This window comes from Oncorhynchus keta, chromosome 15, assembly GCF_023373465.1.
Source record: "Oncorhynchus keta strain PuntledgeMale-10-30-2019 chromosome 15, Oket_V2, whole genome shotgun sequence".
In the NCBI taxonomy this organism is placed as follows: Eukaryota; Metazoa; Chordata; class Actinopteri; order Salmoniformes; family Salmonidae; genus Oncorhynchus; species Oncorhynchus keta.
The window spans coordinates 40108092-40130904 of NC_068435.1; the positions used below are offsets into that span (position 1 = coordinate 40108092).

General features: G+C 42.8%; 1 protein-coding gene and 1 long non-coding RNA gene across 22 annotated transcripts in view; both read right to left on the minus strand.

Annotated features, from left to right (window-relative positions):
- The window catches only part of LOC118394923 (muscleblind-like protein 1), a 60626-nt gene extending 47231 nt beyond the window's left edge, over positions 1–13395 (minus strand). For all 21 annotated transcript variants that reach the window (XM_035788624.2, XM_035788620.2, XM_052464083.1 and 18 more), the window contains exon 1: positions 12616–13395. In XM_035788624.2, the coding sequence (XP_035644517.1) occupies positions 12616–12792 (177 nt within the window). In that variant the 5' untranslated portion in view covers positions 12793–13395. The remainder of the gene's footprint in view (positions 1–12615) is intronic.
- Positions 13396–18628: 5233 nt separating this feature from the next.
- LOC127907657 (uncharacterized) overlaps positions 18629–22813 on the minus strand; it is a 49733-nt gene continuing 45548 nt past the window's right edge. Inside the window, exon 6 of the long non-coding RNA XR_008065382.1 lies at positions 18629–20079. This is a non-coding gene — a long non-coding RNA (uncharacterized LOC127907657). The remainder of the gene's footprint in view (positions 20080–22813) is intronic.

Genomic DNA, 22813 nt, shown 5'->3' on the forward strand with positions numbered 1-22813 from the left:
GACAGAAATGTGCACTATTCTAACTCTCCTAGCATGGAGAGCACGAAGGATTACTGCGGCTGAGTCCCAAATGGTACCCTATTCCCTACATAGTGACCTTATTTTGACCAGAGCTGTATGGGTAGTGCACTATAGAGGGAACAGGGTGCCATTTGGGATGCAGATTGTGACACATGTACATATGGATTTTGTAGATATGTGTACACATGGATTTTGTAGATATGTGGTAGTAGAGTAGTGGCCTGAGAGCACACACAATGTGTTGTGAAAAGTGTTAAGAAATGTAATTTCATGTAGTATTTGTAATTGTATATAACTGCCTTAATGTTGCTGGACCCCAGGAATGTGGATCCTTAATAAATACAAATACAAAAAACAGTGTTGGGCTGTGCCTGGGAAAGGAGGACAGAGAGGGTTAGTGGTGGGAAGCTAGCTGTGTGGGTGTTAGGGAAATGACAGAGTTTGGGTGTGACCTGTTTTGCTATGCCGTGATCATGTGAGACTCAAGCTAATTATGGAAGAAGAATAAGGTCGTTCCTCTCATGAGGAGGAGAGCGTATATGTGTGTGTGAGTGTTTGTGTGTGTGGCTGTGCTAGCGTGCGTGCGTATTTCATAGAACATACGTAATGTAATGTACTGTATAGGCTAAATGAGATTAGGTAGCTCTTTAGGCCATATTTGTCCTATTTCATGTTGAACAGGCTCACAGTGAAAGAGTGAATGTAGGACAAGTGGTTAGTGAGAGTGTGAGTATGGGTGTGATCTATATCTGTGTTAGTCTGTGTGTATGAATGTGTGTGTTTGTGGACAGCATGTACTCATCACCCATTACTACCTATTTACTGTCTCTATCTCTTTCTGCATTGTCGTTTTCTACGCTGAGCTTCCTGAGGCGTCTCCTCGTCTCGGTTTCTCCTTACAAGTGGAAACAGTGGCCAAACGGTTCAAACTGATCAATGGCCTCCCATTCACACACAAGGCCGTGTGTGAGTAAAACCCAAGCAAGCCCAAGCTGATGAAACTGCTCACTATCTTCAAGTTCACCCCCAAAAACATCTCTCTCTTTCTCTCTCCCTCCCTGCCAGACAACTTTCCAATGGCTGACATTTCTACGCTGTGACCATAGAGCACCATTTCTCTCTTCCTCTCCTCTCTGATGAAATATCCTAACCCCTTGTCATGTTCACATCTCTCCCCCTCTCCCTCCCTCCTTCCCTCAGTTACTCATCCCTCCACAGATAACAGTTCTGTCGTTCTATCGCTCTGTCTGGTCACTGAGGACAGAGTTGGATCAGTGATCATTGAGGTGGGTTCTATTGGGTCACTGGCTGGAACAGAGCCCTCTGGCAGCTCAGTCTGTTAGAAGGAAAGAACACTGTACTTTTGATCTCTCTGGCCAGTGTGTGTTTGCGTTTCTGTGTGGTGTGCGTGTCTGTGAGCACACGTTTCTGTTTGTGCACGCGCGTGTGTGTGTGTGTGTGTATGCGTTCTCATGCACGTGTGTGTGTGTGTGTGTGTAGAACAGTGTTGATGGGTCCAGCACAGCCAGGCTCTGACCCAACCAGCCCTCTCTGCTGCTCTGAGGAAACTATTACACACAGCTCAGCCTAGCTCAGAGCAGCGGCACCCGGACAATGTTCCTCTGTCCATATCTGGCTGTAAACAGGCCCTCAGAATCAGCTCATACACCCTGCCCTACTCTGGCCTGAGTTGGCATGGCCAAGGACCAAGGCCAATGGTACAATCACTGGTGTCACAAAAACAAGGTGTGTGTTTTTACGCCCTACAATCTTATGCTTCTGTATCACACACAACCATAATATTCTTTCTGACCAGGTCTTGGAGCTCCTAAGGGAAGGGAGGAATGTGTGTGTGTGCATGCGTGTGTCATCTTGGACAGAGGCCAGAACCTTGAATCAGACCTAAGAGGAGAGCTCGGTCATCCTATCTCTACAGATCTCCAGAGATAGAGAAAATAACATTGAAAGAAAGAGAAAGAGAGCGAGTGGAGCACTGAGCGAGAGAGAAAGAGAGGTGTTAGCCTTTCTGTCAGCACTTAAAAATAGATGGAAAATTACAGCGTCCCCCCTCCCTGCTGCCCCTAGGCTGGAGCACAGGAAGTGTTGAGATGACTGACCATGACGATATACCCTCCCCTACCTTCAGCTCTGCTCTCTATGCCTGAACTAGAGAGGATAAGCTTTGACCCCCCACACACCCTAACCACTTCCACAGCAGACAGAGAGAAAGGGAGAGCGACAGATAGAAACAGAGAGGGAATGGGGTTCTCAGCTGAGCTGATACTGCAATAATAGATGTTCTATCCTTGATATAACACTAAAAGAGGCATGTCTGCCTGTCAGCTCCTTTGGAATACTTGGAAATTATGTAATTTGAATGGAAATGTTTCAAATTCATGTGATTTTAGTGCACAAAGCTCACATGCTCGATATTGTAATATTGAGAACACAATCAGAACTCTATTTTACAGTTTACATTTGATCCAGCTATTCCAGTCAGGAAATAATCTGGTGCCGGGATTTCAAAGTAGTTTTCATTTTTCAATCGGTGGTGATTTCGGTGATCGGTCGGATTTATGCTGCAGAATGAGAAGAAAAAACGCTGTTCTCCTTCTAGATAACTATAATAAATCACTTGTGACGACACTACTGTTTACAGGGATCTTTATTCATGGACAGCTCAAAGTGGAAAGAGTATTTGTGACTGAGAAAATTTCGCCAAGAGAGATCATGGGTGTTCTTGGCTAGCTACAGTAGCTAAGCCACACTTGGGCTAGCTAAAGTTTGCTAGCTAGCTATCCTTGTGTTCAAAGTACAATTGTCAGAAAGTGTCTAGCTAGCTATATATGGTAACATTTGATCATAAATAGCTGAATTATATTGATGTGGTAGTTAGCCACATTTTGGGTAGCTAGTTAGCTTGCTGGTTGCAGCACCAATGTCTGTAGCAAGTGTAGATAGCTAGATACTTTACTTCTTGGGAAACATGTTTTAGGCTAAGTGTATTAGCTAGGTAACTAGCTAGCTAACATTCATTATACATCTGCTGTGTCCAACAAGTATTATCAACTACAACATATAGTTAGCTAGCTAGTCTTAGCTGTTTAAATGGTAGTCTCATCGCATTGATTGGGAATACACTGTCTGCATACACAGTACTGGTCAAACGTTTTAGAACACCTACTCATTCAAGGGTTTTTATTTTATTTGTACTATTTTCTACATTGTAGAATACTAGTGAAGACATCAAACTATGAAATAACACATAATGTAGTAACCAAAAAAGTGTTAAACAAATCAAAATATATGTTATATTTGAGATTCTTCATATAGCCACCCTTTGCCTTGATGACAGCTTTGCACATTCTTGGCACATTCTCTCAAAGAGTGCAGTGTATAAAGTCAGAACATCTGCTGTATCAGCCACTGCCTGTCACCTTTGGAGTACCCCAAGCCCCGATCCTACGCTTTTCTCAATTTATATCAACAACATAGCTCAGGCTCTCATCCATTTATATGCAGATGATACAGTCTTATACTCAGCTGGCCCCTCCCGGGTTTTTGTGTTAAATGCTCTACAACAAAACTTTCTTAGTGTTCAACAAGCTTTCTCTGCCCTTAACCTTGTTCTAAACACCTACAAAACAAAGGTCATGTGGTTTGGTAAAAATAATGCCCCTCTCCCCACCGGTGTGATTACTACCTCTGAGAGTTTAGAGCTTGAGGTAGTCACCTCATACAAGTACTTGGGAGTATGGCTAGATGGTACACTGTCCTTCTCTCAGCCTGCAGCTTTGATATGTGCTAAGGTTAAATCTAGACTTGGTTTCCTCTATCGTAATCGCTCCTCTTTCACCCCAGGTGCCAAACTAACCCTGATTAAGATGACCATCCTACCCACGCTAGATTACGGAGACGTAATTTATAGATCCGCAGGTAAGGGTGCTGTCGAGCAGCTTGATGTTCTTTACCATTCGGCCATCAGATTTGCATTCAATGCTCCTTATAGGACACATCACAGCACTCTACTCCTCTGTAAACTGGTCATCTCTGTATACCCGTCGCAAGACCCACTAGTTGATGCTTATTTATAAAACCCTCTTAGGCCTCACTCCCCCCTATCTGAGATATCTACTGCAACCCTCGTCCTCCACATACAACACCCATTCTGCCAATCACATTCTGCTAAAGGTCCCCAAACCACACACATCCCTGTGTCGCTCCTTTTTTCAGGTTGCTGCAGCTAGCGACTGGAACAAGCTGCAAAAAACACTCAAACTGGACAGTTTTATCTCCATCTCTTCATTCAAGGACTCAATCATGGACACTTACGGAAAGTTGTGGGTGCATCACGTGATGTAATGTTGTCTCTACCTTCTTGCACTTTGTGCTGTTGTCTGTGCCCAATAATGTTTGTACCATATTTTGTGATGCTACTATGTTGTGCTGCTGCCATGTTGTGTTGCTACCATGTTGTTGTCATGTTGTGTTGCTACCATGCTGTGTTGTCATGTGTTGCTGCCATGCTATGTTGTTGTCTTAGGTATTTTTTTATGTAGTGTTGTGGTGTCTCTTGTGGTGTGTTTTGTCCTATATTTTATATAATTTTTTGTATTTTTAATCCCAGCCCCATCCCCGCAGGAGGTCTTTTGCCTTTTGGTAGGCCGTCATTGTAAATAAGAATTTGTTCTTACCTTACTTGCCTGGTTAAATAAAGTAAATAGACAAAAATGTTGTTGAGACCTTTGCCTGTCACATTTAAAGTTATATTCATACGTTGAAAACAGCAGTTTGTGGTTGAAATTGAATGTCAGAAAGTTTCCTAAACTGACTGGAACTGATTTGCAATTGACTCCCTTTCCAACTCTACCTCACTTCCCCCATTAACAGACAATAGCTATAACATCAAGTTATCTGTGTATGTAAATCTGGCTTCCTGAATCTGAAGTGATGCATGTTCCCCTCTTTCTCCCCTCTGCCTCACACACCCCGTCACATATTCCAACCACGTGACTTGAAGTAGGAGTGGCCAGAGAGAGCACATGCAGGGGCCAGATGGTATCATGCTGTTATGACAGTAGCAGACTGGGAAATTCAAAGTTACTTTCGTAACCCTGGTTCTCTGATAATATGAGTGAGTGACACAACATCTGTCGGAAATGGACAGGACGAGTGACAAATAACGAATAACGAGGGCCCTTCCCTCTTTATAATGCACCACTCGCCTGACCTTTGGTCATTTTAAAGCATGCACCTCTTCTTTAAGCTCTTCCGAGCAGGGAAATGCAGTGAAACAGCTCACTCATATTATCAGAGAACTGGGGTTGTGAAAGTAACCTTGAGTTCTATTTCAAATACTAATTTCAATGTCTCACAATGGGATATGATCAACTCCTGTATCACAGACATGCTCTCCGAAGCCAGGGTAGTCCCAACAGTATCACTCCTCAGCGGCTCCGACACTGAGGACAGTATCTGCCAACGAAGGTGCAGTGACATCCAGTTGGTAAAACCTCATAAAAGTGCCTTAGACAGAGCCCAAGAGGTAGCCATACCTCTGGCGGAATGAGCCCTCAGGCCCTCTGGGGGCTGTAAACCCTTGCTATTAGAAGACAATATAATAGCCTCCACTATCCAATGAGATAGCAGCTGATGAGACAGGGGACAACCCCTGCAGGAAGGCATCCATGAAACAAAGAGGACAGGCACTTCAGAACAAACGTCCTTTCGATTTTTTGTTGTTGTTAGGGGGGATTTGTGGGCAGAACTGAAAAAGTGTGTGCGAGCAAGGAGGCCTACAAACCTGACTCAGTTACACCAGCTCTATCAGGAGGAATGGGACAAAATGTACCCAACTTACTGTGGGAAGCTTGTGGAAGGCCACCTAAAACGTTTGACCCAAGTTAAACTATTTCTGACCCACTTGGAATGTGATGAAAGAAATAAAAGCTGAAATAAATCATTCTCTCTACTATTCTTCTGACATTTCACATTCTTAAAATAAAGCGGTGATCCTAGCTGACCTAAGACAGGGTATTTTTACAAGGATTAAATGTCAGGAACTGTGATAAACTGTGTTTAAATGTATTTGGCTACGGTGTATATAAACTTACGACTTCAACTGTTTGTTAGTAGAACCCCACTTCCCCTGGCTTAGACAGCATTTAGACTCAGTGGATTATAACCTTCCCTCTGTCCAAAAGGTCCTGCAAGAAGCATAAAACCTTGGATACGGAGCATTGGTAAGGAATGATCTGTTTTAGGTCACACCAGTTGTTTCTATACAGTCAGCATGTAGAAGGGGCTCTGTCTCTCTGGAAAGTGGCAAGCCTGTCCCATTCAGATTCATCCTCCCATGAGCCAGGCCCAGAGGATCATGGTTTCTGGGTAAGGGTGGGAAATCTCTCAGTTTGTTTGGGTCAGAAGATCCCTGCGTGATGGAAGCTGCCAGGGCTCGTTGTAAAGCAGGAGAGTGATTTCTGTTAACCAGAGCCTTAGGCATAAAGTAGAGTGGGGTGTATGAGGCATAGAGTGACTAGAGTGGGGTGTATGAGGCATAGAGTGACTAGAGTGGGGTGTATGAGGCATAGAGTGGGGTGTATGAGGCATAGAGAGACTAGAGTGGGGTGTATGAGGCATAGAGAGAGTGGGGTGTATGAGGCATAGAGAAACTAGAGTGGGGTGTATGAGGCATAGAGAGACTAGAGTGGGGTGTATGAGGCATAGAGTGACTAGAGTGGGGAGCATTTTATTTTTACCTTTATTTAACCAGGCAAGTCAGTTAAGAACAAATTCTTATTTTCAATGACAGCCTAGGAACAGTGGGAAATAGGTTAACTGCCTATTCAGGGGCAGAACGACAGATTTGTACCTTGTCAGCTCGGGGGTTTGAACTTGCAACCTTCCGGTCTCTAGTCCAACGCTCTAACCACTAGGCTACCCTGCCGCCCCAGCATGAGGCATAGAGTGGAGTGTATGAGGCATAGAGTGACTAGAGTGGGGTGTATGAGGCATAGAGTGACTAGAGTGGGGTGTATGAGGCATAGAGAGAGTGGGGAGTATGAGGCGTAGTGACTAAAGTGGGGTGTATGAGGCATAGAGTGACTAGAGTGGGGAGTATGAGGCATAGAGGACGAAAAGTGTAGAGCAACACCCTCGGTGTGTCAGCCCATCTATCCGCAGTGGTTTGTTTCCTGTTAGCGCAAAGAACAGCGAGCAGTGTGCGTCTTTGTGCGATGCAAAGAGATCTATGGTGGCTCAACCGCATCTGGTTGACTAGAGGTCTTCACGGGTCCAAAAAGTTAGACCCGTTCCAAAATGGACATGTGGCTTTCCCATCCAGACCCAATATGCATGTGTTTTGATGTGTAGCATTTGCAAAACTGTATAGACTATTTTACAGCTGTCAGAGACTAAATGCATCAGGGCATAGGGCATTGCATGCATAGGCTTAGGAATCCACTGTATGACATTAATATTTAAAATAAATAAATTTGGCCACAGAGTATTAATAGCTTCTAAAAAAAATAGCTGTAGGTTAAGTTATCACAAGCCTACAGTTTGGAAGAATGCAATTTGGGCAGCATGTGCACCAAATATAGTGCAGCTTGTTGCATTGTGGCCATAGACATATAATCCATAGAATGGTATTGGAACCTCTAGAAGGGTTTTAGAACCAATTTGACTGTTAAACTCATGGGTACACTATGCTTGGCTGCCAGTCTTGACTTCAATGGGAACTACCATCTATGGATTATATTTCTATGGTTCTTTGTTGGCTGTCAGTTTGCCTCTCTCGCACTCTCTCTCTTTGCTCTCACTCTCCTCAGTAGCAGATGCACGTAAAGGTGAGTGTCCGGAACCCGTTTCAGATGGATCTGCCCGGCTTGAGCTATAGGTATGTTTAATTGAGTTTCATTATTTTGTCTACCATGACTAGAAGATGAGATCTGAATGACTTTGAAAGAGGGGTCTCAAAGGAACATAGGGGGTTTAAAGTGTGTCTCTCTCAGTCACCAGATCTCAACCCAAGTTACCACTTATGATGGGAGATTCTGGAGCGGTGCTTGGGACAGCATAGTAGCGGTGCTTGAGACAGCATAAGTAGTCCTTTCCTGCAGTCAAATGACCTAGTGGCCTCCTATGGAATGTTATACAAATCCGGTGTTTCTATGTTGAACAGTTTTGTTATATTTCCATTCTATATCTGACATGGTACAGGTGTCTTATTTTATGTAAACCCATAATTATGTGTGTGAGGTGAATACTTTAGCTTCAAAGTTGATTTGTTTAAGACTACGAAGAAACACTCTGTGTGACCTTTATTTAGCCCACTGCAGTAAAATGAAGACACGTTATGTTGCTGTTTCCTTTATTTTGGCAGTTACCTGTACAGTACGTCTGGGACATGAGTCACACATAGAGAAAGTAGGTGTACTCTGCTGTAGATGCAGTCTGTATAGATGCAGACAGCAAAATGCTCTAGGGCATGGGAAGAGGAGAGATAGATGGCATCATACTCTGTTTGTCTATTGAGACCGGAGGGAGCGTGAACATGCTGACTTCCACCCCTGGCCGGAACCTGAAAAGGCGCAGTGGGGCTGTCGAGCAACCAGGAAGTATTGGGAGTGGAAGCCGCGATGTCTCTCTGCCGCTGGTATTGCTCTGATTGCCCCTTTGCCCAATAGAGAAGAGATTTCCTGCTCTAGTATGCAAGCTAAGTCCCCACTTGCTACTGAAGCAAGCATCCTGTTGAAAACGGGTGGCTCCATAGCAAACTGCAGTATGCTCCCCTTTGTAACTGTGGATGAGACCCAGGGCTGTACTGTGCATGCACGCCAGGTCCCTGCTCTTGCGGCGAGTCACCAATGATGTGGAGTCACTGGGATTTGGGGACAGTGCTCGGGGCAGGTGGTGGCAAGGGTAGCCTTGACGGCATAGCTGACCTGGTTTTTGAGTCTCTTGTAAGTAAACACAAAATGACTGAACGTTATGTGAACTATGCAAGAGAGCTAAGCTAGCGGTGTGCTAGCTGAGGTAGGCCGCATGAGCACTTTGCTTAGTATTAGTACAGCCAGCCTTCCCGCGTTAGCTAGACTGTTTTAGGCCGTCTCGTGGACCGGATCACCACATTGTGGGACTGATTCAGTTAGTATGCACAAAGCATCTTAATGCTAGGTAAACTAAATACGAGAGCTAACCTAGCAATCGCTAGATTGTGGATAGCTACCTACAGTTCACCGTGGGGCTAGTAGCGTAGCTTAAGCTAGCGCGGGCCAGTACTTGATGAAACCTTACAAAACATCCAGCACTCGTTCGAGAGCAGACTGAGTATGTTTGATATCCATGGGGTACGGGGGCCGTTAATAATAATGCCGGGAGAAAAGTATTGCTAACCGGTTTATACATGTGATTGCACCGCGTTAGCTGAAGAAAACCACATGAAAAACGTTGCTTCTTGTGTCTTTTTTGGACCATAACACGGTGAGATAGGGGCGCAGGGTAGCCTAGTGGTTAGAGCGGTGGACTAGTAACCGGAAGGTTGTGAGTTAAAACCCCCGAGCTGACAAGGTACAAATCTGTCGTTCTGCCCCTGAACAGGCAGTTAACCCACTATTCCCGGGCCGTCATTGAAAGTAAGAATGTGTTCTTAACTGACTTGCCTGGTTAAATAAAGGTTTAAAAAACGGCCAATTAAGCCAATAGTCAACATTAGACATACTAAACGAGAATGACCAAAGGACGGGCGAGTGGCGCCTGATTCCTCGGTTACATCATTACGCAGTACGTCAATCTTGCCCCGCTACGGAATAGAAAAGTGTAGTGTTTGTAACGCAAGCTGGAGGAGAGCCTGTCTCTTGTCAGAGATCGCATTTATTTTGGGGGAAAAAATGACCTTCTCATTCTAGACAGGATATATGATTTCAAGTGACAAAATGTTTTGTTTAGTTACTTTTTTCTCAACCAGTTTCTCTAACTTTATAGCAAGTCAAGCTAGCTTGCTAAAGGTTAGGCTAGGTTGAAGATAGCATTGTACCTAGTGACCTCCACCCAAGAATTATCATCACAATCAACTTAAACGGGAGGCAACAGCCATATAATATAATTGGCCAAACAGTTGTGTATTATTTCACATTACTATTAAATTCGTTTCACTTATGGGAATGGGTAATTGTTCACACGCTGCTAGCTATCGCATAATGCCACCGAAAACCATACATTTGTATTTATTCTGTGGTTTGGTAACTTCCTGTTCTTCCACGTGCTCTGGCTGGGTGGAAGACGATGCAAAGTTTGAAAAATGTAAAAGTATGTGGTGTCCGTGTCTCAACGGGAGCCTTCAACTGCAAGGAGGCGTTGCGTTTCCACTTTGACGCCCCATTAAAATGCATGATATCCTGTGCAACATAATGCTTATGGCTAACGTGAAACAGGCTTTATAAAGAGGGAGGGCTCACCGCATTCGCCACTTTACCTGTTTGTCTCCGACTAGGGTGACCACATGTCCCGCATTTTTGCCCTTTTTCCTGAGTCCCGCAACCAAACAATCATTTCCTGCATTTTATCAATGAAATTCAAACTCCACAAAAAAATGTTTAAGTCGATTTCTCCCGTATTTCAATCAGACATTACAACCTGTCTCTTGCAGTTACGTTGTGCTTATGAAAATATATACATTAAGTGTACAAAACAATAGGAGCACCTTTCTAATATTGAGTTTGCACCCCATTTTGCCCTCAATTCAGGTGCAATTTTGTTCAGCCTCAATTCGCTGGGACATGGACTACAAGGTGTCGAAAGCATTCCACAGTGATGCTGGCCCATGTTGACTCCAATGCTTGATACACACAGGAAACTGTTAAACGTGAAAAACCCAGCAGATTTTGACACACTCAAACCGGTGCGCCTGGCACTTACAACCATACCACATTCAAAGGCACTTTAATATTTTGTCTTGTCTGAATGGCACACATACACAATCACAATACACAAACACAATTGTTTCAAGCATTACAAATCTTTCTTTAACCTGTCTCCTCTTCATATACACTGATTGAAGTGGATTTAACAGGTGATATCAATAATAGCTTTCACCTGGATTCACCTGGTCAATCTGTCAGGGAAAGACATCTCAAATTGTTGTTGAGATCTGATATTCTGTGCAGCGTAAGATGATACGTCGGCCAATGTCATAGGCCCATCGTCAACCAATCACACTTCTAAAATATTTTGGGCCTAAATTCCAGCTAAACTTGGAGGACCATTTTGCTTAACTACTTACAAAACATGTGCTTCTGACAAAAAGCTACAAGTAAGTAAATAGCCGGATTAGACTAAAAGATAGAAGGTTATTTCGTCAAACTTGTGAGGCTCTCCATGCTCATTAGATGCTTATTCAACGTATTTGCTGCTACTTCACTCAATCTCATTTTAAATCTCAGTCTCTGACTGTTTTACATTCCCTGAGACCAACCAGATATGTATCCTTGGCCATATTTTCATAAAACAACCACACGTCTCTCGTTTCTGCATCACCAAATTTTTGAGCACGGGTGCATTCCGCCACTTCTCACAATAGTGCTCTTCTCACAATGGTGCTCATCTTTTAGTAAAGTTAGATCAAAGCTGAATCAACGTCTTGGAAGATGACATAATGATTCATTTGTATTTTACATAACAAAACCAAATATAATAGCATAGTATAACGTTACGTTACATCAAAAACACCACCTTCGGAATACTGTCGTCAAAAATAAATTCTCATGCGGCCAAAACTCAACAGCGCTCGCCACTAGGCAGAATTAGCTTAGATTGAAACAATATAGTCCTACAGGAAGACTATATAGTCTGCTAACACCATCTGCTCTAATTCGCTCACAAAAAAGTCATTCAAGAAGATCTAAATGCATATTCCCATGAAACTAATTGAGATCAAATGATTGCTATGCGATGCTGCCAGCATGTTGTATTCATATAGACTACACTGTCCCGTAAAATCATCCTGTTGTCCCACATTTTGGTATTTTAAATGTGTTCACCCTTTCTCTCCGACAGACATCGTGTGATTTCTTCTTTATGGTTGTAATCTGCTTGCAGCCAATCCCAATGTCAGACATTGAAACGAGTATATGAATGAGAACCCCTCACTGTGTTAAAAAAAAACATATTCATGACAATACACAATGTATGTTGGCGGTTGAGAGAATATTTCGGTTTATACAGTGCTGTTTGAAACCACACCATAAATATGGTGTTTTCATTGCTCATTCAGTCAAAACCTTTCTCAGGCTTCGTACTCCTGTGGGTATGAATTAACTTTTAAAACTGTGAGTTAATGTCTCTATGTTGTTGTGTCGGTTTGCATGTGCTTCTGTATTGTGTTGTGTCTTGTGTGGACCCCAGGAAGGGTAGCTGTTTCTAATGTATGCCTTACAACTAATCAGATTGAATAAAACAATAAACCAATAAACTCCCCAGGACTTTCTCTTAACCCCTGACCCCTTGATCATTCATTATGCCAGACAATCAAATCACAGCACCACATATGGCCGTAGCCCACAGCTTCATCCTGTGTCGTATCACCTTTCTTCTTACCTTGAGGGAGTCGAAGCAGGCGATGACTCGTCCATTCTCCACCTGGCAGCTCTTGGCTGGGTGGGCGAACTTACACTCCTGGTCGGAGCGTGAGCACGTGCCTCTCTGGAACTCCCGACACACCTCCAGTGTCAGCCATTTTGTGTCCCGCATGTGCGCCATGTTCATGTGCGCCATGGTCACAAAGACAGTCCAGGAAAATAATAGTAATCCGTCCGACTCGGGCTAAAGCGTGATGTGTGTGTTGGTGTGTGTCCCCTTTGGTTGGATATGTCCGCTACACCTTATTCTTGTGAAAGATCCGAGTGGATGTATCAAGGCGATAGGTGAAATGTGTTGTAAAATTGTTGTGTGTATGTTATTACCTCCCTTAAAGCATTGAGAACACACTCAACAGACAATGATCTGAGCAGAGAATGACTCTACCACTGTTTGTCTCAACTTGTATCTCACCAACAATTCAGCATGTAACCCAGAGGGAAAGTTCACTCTTCAGATCCTTCTTTCCTGACTACAACAGTGCTGTAGGCTGTGACTGAATGGAGCTCAATGGAGATTAGAGACACTGAGGGGTCTGAAAGAGAGAGGCTGGGCCCAGAAGGAGAGAGGCTTTCTGGGGTAGGGTGGTACGGGAGGGCAGGTGAAGGCTTAGGGCAGTAAGCCTGGTGACGATGGGGCTGGTGCAGGTCTGGGCGTGGATTTTTTAGGCGTGGGCCGTGACGAGGGGTGTGGTTGGTATCCTTGTGCTCGCGTTATCGTGGCAGCAAGCGAGGCGGGGGGCGGAGCTTCTGCTCTAGAAGCGGATCGAAGCTGCAGCAGATGTCAGGGAAGGCACTTCCTCTGTAGAGAACGAGAGAGACAGGGGGAGGGAGAAGGAGAGAGAGAGACATTAGCTTGGTGATATATACTTCCACAGAATCGATTTAGACCTGATTTATGCCTCCATTCATTCCTCAGTGGAAACTCCTAGAGCATGATATAGTTATTTTCCAAGAGCACGCTACTTTCCCTTATTCATTCTCTTCAGTCTCTAGAACCCATCTATGCAGCTGTGGGAACAGATAATGTGTAGAAATGTCAGCCATGCAAGGGTGTCTGCTAAAACAAATACAACTTTCACCCTCCGCACTCCCACAAACATCACACACACACACACACACACCACGCCATACCACACACAAACAGCATGTACAAAGCACTCTTTCAGTCGGAAAATCTAATCAAACCCCATATCACTTACAGTTGAGCACAGCACAACCAGACGTGGCAAATCTATTTAAAAGAGAAAGTAAGAGAGAAAGAGAGCGAAAGCAGCGGGAACTGGAGGGGAGGGTGGTAATTTCCCTTTCTCAGAAGCGGTGTGTGTGTGCGGGGACCAATGAGAGTGGGCGGAATTGCAGCAACATTCTGGGCCGAGTGCCAGGTGAATGGGAGGGGTGGAGCCAAGGCGAGGTCGACCTGGCTGACTGACTGCCACCAGAGAGAGAGAGAGAGAGAGAGGGAGGAGAAAATGAGAGGGGGGAGGAGAACCTGCGAGGAAGAGAAAATGGTTAGTTAAAAAGTGAGTCAGAGAGAGAGAAGGGGGAATTAAAAAGTGAGAAAAAGAAACCCAAAGCCAGAGAGAAAGAGATAAGCCCAGGCCAAGATAATCAGTTTCCCTGCCATGACAACTATCTTATTCCTGGAAGCAGACAATGATGATGAGTTTGTTTCTCTTGCACAATTTACCAAATTTCACAACCGATCAAATAAAACCTTGCTTCCTGAGAAAGGAAACCTACTCAAGCATGTCCAGAAAGAAATTAAACCTCTACAATAAAACAACATGCCAAAAGTAATTATCATACCATCACAGTGAATTACCACCAATTAATGAAGTGCTAGTTATAAGAATGTAAAAAGAGTCAAATCACAGATTGAGATCACTGGCCAAACAGTACCTATGATTACTTGTCAATTCCCTTTTCCCACTGTTTGTAGGTGTGACCATTGGTGAAAAGTGGCGCTGACCCCAATTAGTCGACTGGTCGATTGTTTGGTCGATAGGCGTTTGATCGACTGAGATTTTTTTTTTAAGCAGTAGCAAATATATATATTTTTAATGGCACACAGGACACCTGTCTGACTCGCACCCATCTCAGTGAACTAAACCACAAAGCACTTCTCTCTCCAGAATGTGCTCTCTCCCGCCAATTTGCGCACATTCATTGTTTTATAACTTCATTGTGGGAATTGTTTGCGTTGAGTGTTAGTGTATATCAATTCCCCATTACATATCACCAGTAGTAGCCTATATTTACCATTAATTCCTATCATTTCTAATGCACAATGTTTGTTTTGTCATGGTCATTTCTGTTAATGCATTATACTTTTGTTACAGTATTTTACCACTCTCATTGTCAGAGTGAACACGTAGTTTGCAGAGCGCACAACCTATGCTACACTTGTGAGAAGTGATTTTTGTTTTATTTCATTCCATTTAAGTGTTTTGTCAATTTAGTCATTGTCTTTTGTTTGGAGCGCTACTGTCAATGTTGAATAAGGACGGGCACCTGATAACGTATATCAGATCAAATCAATTTTATTTGTCACATGTGCCGAATACAACAAGTAGACCTTACAATGAAATGCTTACTTACAAGCCCTTAACCAACAAGAAATAGAGTTAAGAAAATATTTTCAAAATCAAATTAAAAAATAACACAAGACAATTACGGGGCTATATACAGGGGGTACCGGTACTGAGTCAATGTGCGGGGGTACAGGTTAGTAATGAGGCTATATACAGGGGGTACCGGTACTGAGTCAGTGTGCGGGGGTACAGGTTAGTCAAGGTAACTTGTAAAGTAACTATGCATAGGTGGGGAAAAAGTGAGTGGAAGCAGTATAAAAACAAAGGGGGGTGTAAAAGAGAAAAATGCTCTGATCCAGTGGAAAGTCGTAATATAGGTATAACTGATGAGCTCTTATCTATTGCGCAAAATAGCCTACAGCTGTGTGTGTCTATTCAGAGCTCACTGGGGCGGAAACTCTGAGGGCCCAGAAGATTTTATACAATGTTGCAAGTTTGCTACAGAAAGCTTTGGGCTGGACCCACAAAAGTTGGTTGAACTATGATACAATGTTTCAAGTTCATTGCAGACATGGAATCAGCCAATGTGATTTATAGGATATTTATTTTTAATCGGGATATTTTCTACCTGCAGGCTGTTGGATTTATGTAGGCTAATTTTATATACAGTGCCTTGCGAAAGTATTCGGCCCCCTTGAACTTTGCGACCTTTTGCCACATTTCAGGCTTCAAACATAAAGATCTAAAACTGATATATTTTTTTGTGAAGAATCAACAACAAGTGGGACACAATCATGAAGTGGAACGACATTTATTGGATATTTCAAACTTTAACAAATCAAAAACTGAAAAATTGGGCGTGCAAAATTATTCAGCACCTTTACTTTCAGTGCAGCAAACTCTCTCCAGAAGTTCAGTGAGGATCCAATGTTGACCTAAATGACTAATGATGATAAATACAATCCACCTGTGTGTAATCAAGTCTCCGTATAAATGCACCTGCACTGTGATAGTCTCAGAGGTCCGTTAAAAGCGCAGAGAGCATCATGAAGAACAAGGAACACACCAGGCAGGTCCGAGATACTGTTGTGAAGAAGTTTAAAGCCGGATTTAAAGCTTTAAACATCCCAAGGAGCACTGTGCAAGCGATAATATTGAAATGGAAGGAGTATCAGACCACTGCAAATCTACCAAGACCTGGTCGTCCCTCTAAACTTTCAGCTCATACAAGGAGAAGACTGATCAGAAATGCAGCCAAGAGGCCCATGATCACTCTGGATGAACTGCAGAGATCTACAGCTGAGGTGGGAGACTCTGTCCATAGGACAACAATCAGTCGTATATTGCACAAATCTGGCCTTTATGGAAGAGTGGCAAGAAGAAAGCCATTGCTTAAAGATATCCATAAAAAGTGTTGTTTAAAGTTTGCTACAAGCCACCTGGGAGACACACCAAACATGTGGAAGAAGGTGCTCTGGTCAGATGAAACCAAAATTGAACTTTTTGGCAACAATGCAAAACGTTATGTTTGGCGTAAAAGCAACACAGCTCATCACCCTGAACACACCATCCCCACTGTCAAACATGGTGGTGGCAGCATCATGGTTTGGGCCTGCTTTTCTTCAGCAGGGACAGGGAAGATGGTTAAAATTGATGGGAAGATGGATGGAGCCAAATACAGGACCATTCTGGAAGAAAACCTGATGGAGTCTGCAAAAGACCTGAGACTGGGACGGAGATTTTGTCTTCCAACAAAACAATGATCCAAAACATAAAGCAAAATCTACAATGGAATGGTTCAAAAGTAAACATATCCAGGTGTTAGAATGGCCAAGTCAAAGTCCAGACCTGAATCCAATCGAGAATCTGTGGAAAGTGGTGTCCCCCAGGGCTCGGTTCTAGGCCCTCTCCTATTCTCGCTATACACCAAGTCACTTGGCTCTGTCATAACCTCACATGGTCTCTCCTATCATTGCTATGCAGACGACACACAATTAATCTTCTCCTTTCCCCCTTCTGATGACCAGGTGGCGAATCACATCTCTGCATGTCTGGCAGACATATCAGTGTGGATGACGGATCACCACCTCAAGCTGAACCTCGGCAAGACGGAGCTGCTCTTCCTCCCGGGGAAGGACTGCCCGTTCCATGATCTCGCCATCACGGTTGACAACTCCATTGTGTCCTCCTCCCAGAGCGCTAAGAACCTTGGCGTGATCCTGGACAACACCCTGTCGTTCTCAACTAACATCAAGGCGGTGGCCCGTTCCTGTAGGTTCATGCTCTACAACATCCGCAGAATCACTCAGGAAGCGAAGGTCCTAATCCAGGCACTTGTCATCTCCCGTCTGGATTACTGCAACTCGCTGTTGGCTGGGCTCCCTGCCTGTGCCATTAAACCCCTACAACTCATCCAGAACGCCGCAGCCCGTCTGGTGTTCAACCTTCCCAAGTTCTCTCACGTCACCCCCGCTCCTCCGCTCTCTCCACTGGCTTCCAGTTGAAGCTCGCATCCGCTACAAGACCATGGTGCTTGCCTAAGCTGTGAGGGGAACGGCACCTCAGTACCTCCAGGCTCTGATCAGGCCCTACACCCAAACAAGGGCACTGATCCACCTCTGGCCTGCTCGCCTCCCTACCACTGAGGAAGTACAGTTCCCGCTCAGCCCAGTCAAAACTGTTCGCTGCTCTGGCCCCCAATGGTGGAACAAACTCCCCAGACGCCAGGACAGCGGAGTCAATCACCACCTTCCGGAGACACCTGAAACCCCACCTCTTTAAGGAATACCTAGGATAGGATAAAGTAATCCTTCTCACCCCCCCCCCTTAAAAGATTTAGATGCACTATTGTAAAGTGGCTGTTCCACTGGATGTCATAAGGTGAATGCACCAATTTGTAAGTCGCTCTGGATAAGAGCGTCTGCTAAATGACTTAAATGTAAATGTAATGTAAATGAAAGAACTGAAAACTGCTGTTCACAAATGCTCTCCATCCAACCTCACTGAGCTCGAGCTGTTTTGCAAGGAGGAATGGGAAAACATTTCAGTCTCTCGATGTGCAAAACTGATAGACATACCCCAAGCGACTTACAGCTGTAATCGCAGCAAAAGGTGGCGCTACAAAGTATTAACTTAAGGGGGCTGAATAATTTTGCACGCCCAATTTTTCAGTTTTTGATTTGTTAAAAAAGTTTGAAATATCCAATAAATGTCGTTCCACTTCATGATTGTGTCCCACTTGTTGTTGATTCTTCACAAAAAAAATACAGTTTTATATCTTTATGTTTGAAGCCTGAAATGTGGCAAAAGGTCGCAAAGTTCAAGGGGGCCGAATACTTTCGCAAGGCACTGTAGATGGCAATGGCAATAGAAGTAACCTTTTAGGTTTGTATCATTTACATTTAGATGTGTATAGAATTTTGATTAACCACATGACAATAATTGTGAGACACGAAGCCTTTATTAGAAATTAAATTAAACTGTTCTACGAAAATGTGCATATGAAAACCATAACTGACACACAGATCGGTAGAAATTGGTAGATAAATTGGCATTCCACATGAGAAAGATTGCCGACTCCTCTTGTAGCCTATTACCGACAACTTCAGGAGTAATGGCATTATCTGCGAAAGCCAGCAGGAGCGGGAGGAGAATGGTTGGTTAAGGTTAAGGTTTTTCTCTTCTGGTTATCTTGATCTCTTGCTCCCTCTTGAGTCATTTGTATCTTATTTCATCAAACAGCATCAGACAAGCATATAGTTGATTTTATTAAAACACATCGGGTGTGTCTATATATGGAAAAATACACATTTTAAAATGTATTTTAGTCAGGGACAGCCCTAGTGAAAAGTGTTTGTTTATAATGGAACTATTGTGTTTGCCATGGGAATTTGATACATCCCACTGGGCTAAAACTGGTTGTTTCCACGTAATTTCAACAACAATAATCTATGTGATCACGTTGAATCAACATGTAAAACTGATTGGATTTGCAAAAAGTGCACATTGATGGCAAAAAGCCATAAACGGTAGGGAATTTTGTATTTTTTCTCTCCAAACTTTTCACCTAAATCCAATGGCATGTTTACAGTTTTCGTTGATTTCACATTGAATTCACCTTAGTTTACAACTCAACCAAAAGTAAATCAAAACTAGACGTTGAACTGACATCTGTGCCTGGTGGGATTTGAGTCACGGGCCGTTTCCCCTCTTATTATCCGAGCAGGGCCAGTGCTACACCCTCTCAAGAGAATTCAATTTCCTAGAACAGGTTGTGCACATTCAGCAACGATATGCACATTCAGCAACGCTACAAAACCACTTTGCAACATTCTGTATCACATCTCTGAAGGACACCATGTGTCACCATGACCCGGCAAACATGGATGTATTTTTACAGAGAGCTGAGCATCATAGTTTCAGAGAAAGAGAGTGTGTTTGTGGGGGGTTAAGGGAAGAGAGAGAGAGAGCGAGAGAAAGCGAGAGAGAGAGATGAGGGGGTTGAGTAAACAAGGCTTCACCTTGGATGACTTCATGCAGGCTCAAATGAAAAGGGCCCATAAGGTTGACAACTATGACCTTTGGAACCCAAACACACTGAATGATAACAACATAGACACTTTGGAACCGAAAGACAACACACACATACTTTGAAGTATCACGTTTTAAGGTATGACCCAGGTGCAGACAGTGTTGAAGAAACAAAAGTGTATTCTTTAAACGGGCAGGCAAACGACAAGTCAAGGCAAGCAGGGGTCAATAATCCAGAGATGGTGTAAAACACAGGAACAGCAGGCGGGCTCAGGGTCAGGTCAGGCAGAGGTCAGTAATCAAGAGTAGTGGGGCAAAGGTACAGGACGACAGGCAGGGTCCGGGCGGGCAGAACCGGGAAACTAAAAAACAGGAGCAAGGAAACAAAATGCTGGTAGGTCCTACGAACAAAACGAACTGGCAACAGACAAACAGAGAACACAGGTATAAACACACTGGGGATAATGGGAAATATGGGTGACACCTGGAGGGGGGTGGAGACAAGCACAAAGACCGGTGAAACAGATCAGGGTGTGACAGGAAGACACACCTTCGAAAGAGAAAAGCCCAAAACAGCAAACAGAAAATATACATTATTTTCTCATTTGACTTTGAATCTGTTTCAAAACTGCTGCACAATGTTTCATCTTAATTCCATTGAAAAAGTCTGTTTGGCCAAGTTTGATCTGTCTGTTGTTTTATTATGGAGGTGGATGTAGAGTTTGAGCTTCAGAGCGTGTTGATGTTAAGACATATTTATTTCTGAAGCTTTGCTTTCTCATAGTTTAACGCTTTTTTATTGCACACTGTTTAGTGAGGTGGATCCATTTTCAAATAGGAAATTAACACAAAGTAGCTAAACAAAAAACTAAAGAAATAAATCCCTAAATTCCTTACCTTAGAAACCAAACTTCAATGGCAAATTATATTAGCAATTTACTCTTTTCAATTTGATTACTAATCAAATGAATGAATTACTGACTATAATGTGTGTCAGATTCTCCAGTCATTTCCATGGTTTCTGTGGGTTGTGGTAGTCAGTCAGCTTGGCAGGTAGCTATGGAAGGCCGTTCAGGTCTTGGATGCATCAAATGAGCTTTTAATTTCACTTGTCAAATGACACAGTTGTATTCTAGAATGTTGTGTGCGCTGAATTTGAAGCCCATTTTAAAAAACTGTAAATTGAAAAGAAGAGGACAGTCCATAAGCGCAGACTGAGGATATCAGGGATCTGGTCCCTTCCAATGCCCAATCACTGCTCTTTATTAAGCTTTACGTGTCCAATACTTGATAAACAAATCTATTTTTTGAGCAATAGCATTAGCATGAAATAAAATAATTTAAATTTTTTAAGCACACAATATATATCGATATTTTTTTGTCTTTTTCAACCATAACTGAAATACCAATAATTTCTGTATTACTTTAAACTGCTGGTCTAAGTTGGTCTAACAGTTCAGAAAGTGCTTTAACTAAATTTAAATGTCATAACCCGTTTTTGTACCCTTTCCACGCTTGGCGTGCCATTTGTTTGTAGAACGACAGTGAGAAAGTCAGTTCTGATGACTTTACAACTCCAAAATTAATGAAAATAAACATTATGCTGACACCATCTAAAATATAATTACCCTCTCCATAAATGAACCTAACAACATATCATCAGGCTTGCTGTGCTATTTAGCAATACACATTAGCACCTGTAGCCCAGCATAGTTGAATAAATAAATAGGCTTAAGCATGGAGTTGCCAATCTGTATTTGTGCTAATCATTACCTAGATCAATGCTTCCTAAACCTTTTCAGCCATGGCCCCCCTTTCATCCTGTGACCCCCATGCCCCCTTACCTTTCCAAAATGCATAATCTGCTACTATTGTTTCACAAACAATATGGTATAGGAACAACACAATAATTCAAACTTTTACTCATCAAGTACATACAAACACCAGTACTTGGTTTCCCTACCATATTGAAATTAAAATGAAAAAAAAATCATAAAGGAGAAACTGCTGTGCAATGTTGCAATGAAGACTAGAGTGGGCCAATCTCTGTTGTAGATTTTCAAATAGAAATATAAACTAGGATGTGTTCTGTTGGTGATTATTAGGTTGCATGAACATGATTAGTGCTTTCCATCCTCAATGTTGGCCTTCAAATAGGCATAAAGAAGGAGGATAGGTTGCTGCTGTTGCCTCTGACTGGGGTAAGAAACAGGCCTACTGCCTAAGGTTCATAGAAACAGCTCTTCTCTAATTCTAGAAACTAGATATTTTAAGGTTTATAATACTACCAAAAATACCAATATAACAAATTACCTCTCATTTTGAGAAATAGCGCTCATAAGCAAGATGTGCATTGTCACTTCGCAATAGAAACCTTTTCCATTTGAAAAATATAATTTTCTATATAATTCTTATTAGTGGTTATGAATTGACCATGTTAAATTTGACTGTACTATTTAATTTGTTTCAAGTTAACTCACAGAGTTAGAACTGGGCCAAACCAAAAGCATAATTAGAGTGGGGGGCACTGTGTGATGTAAATAGAGAAAGTGGGAAAATAATTTCCTATCAATCAAATTGACCAGTCTCTAAAATTGGGAGGGGTCATGACCCCCATTCCCCCCTGCAAGTTATATGCCATGAAGCATTTTGTTAACATTGATGACAGTTTGTAAACTGGAGGTAGGCTGTCTCCCTACTACGTTGACTTCGGTTGCAGTATGACAAAGTCACTCAGAAATATATTTGATACATATGTCCGGGTTAGGGGAGGGTTTGGCCGGGGTAGGCCGTCATTGTAAAATAAGAATTTGTTCTTAACTGACTTGCCGAGTTAAATAAAGGTAAAAAAGAAATGTGTTATTAGCAACTTCTGTGGTAGCTTGGTACCTAGCTAGCACCAATGCAACCAGCCTGAAAACAATGACCAGAAACTGCAGTCATTGTCAATATTCTTAGCAATGATTTAGGAATCCATGTGACTACTAATTAGGCAGCCACTATTTAGGAATCCATGTGATAGCCATGTGTTAGCCACTTGTTCTCTTACTGAAACCAAACTTATTGACCATCAACCAAATAAGAAAACTGCTTTAT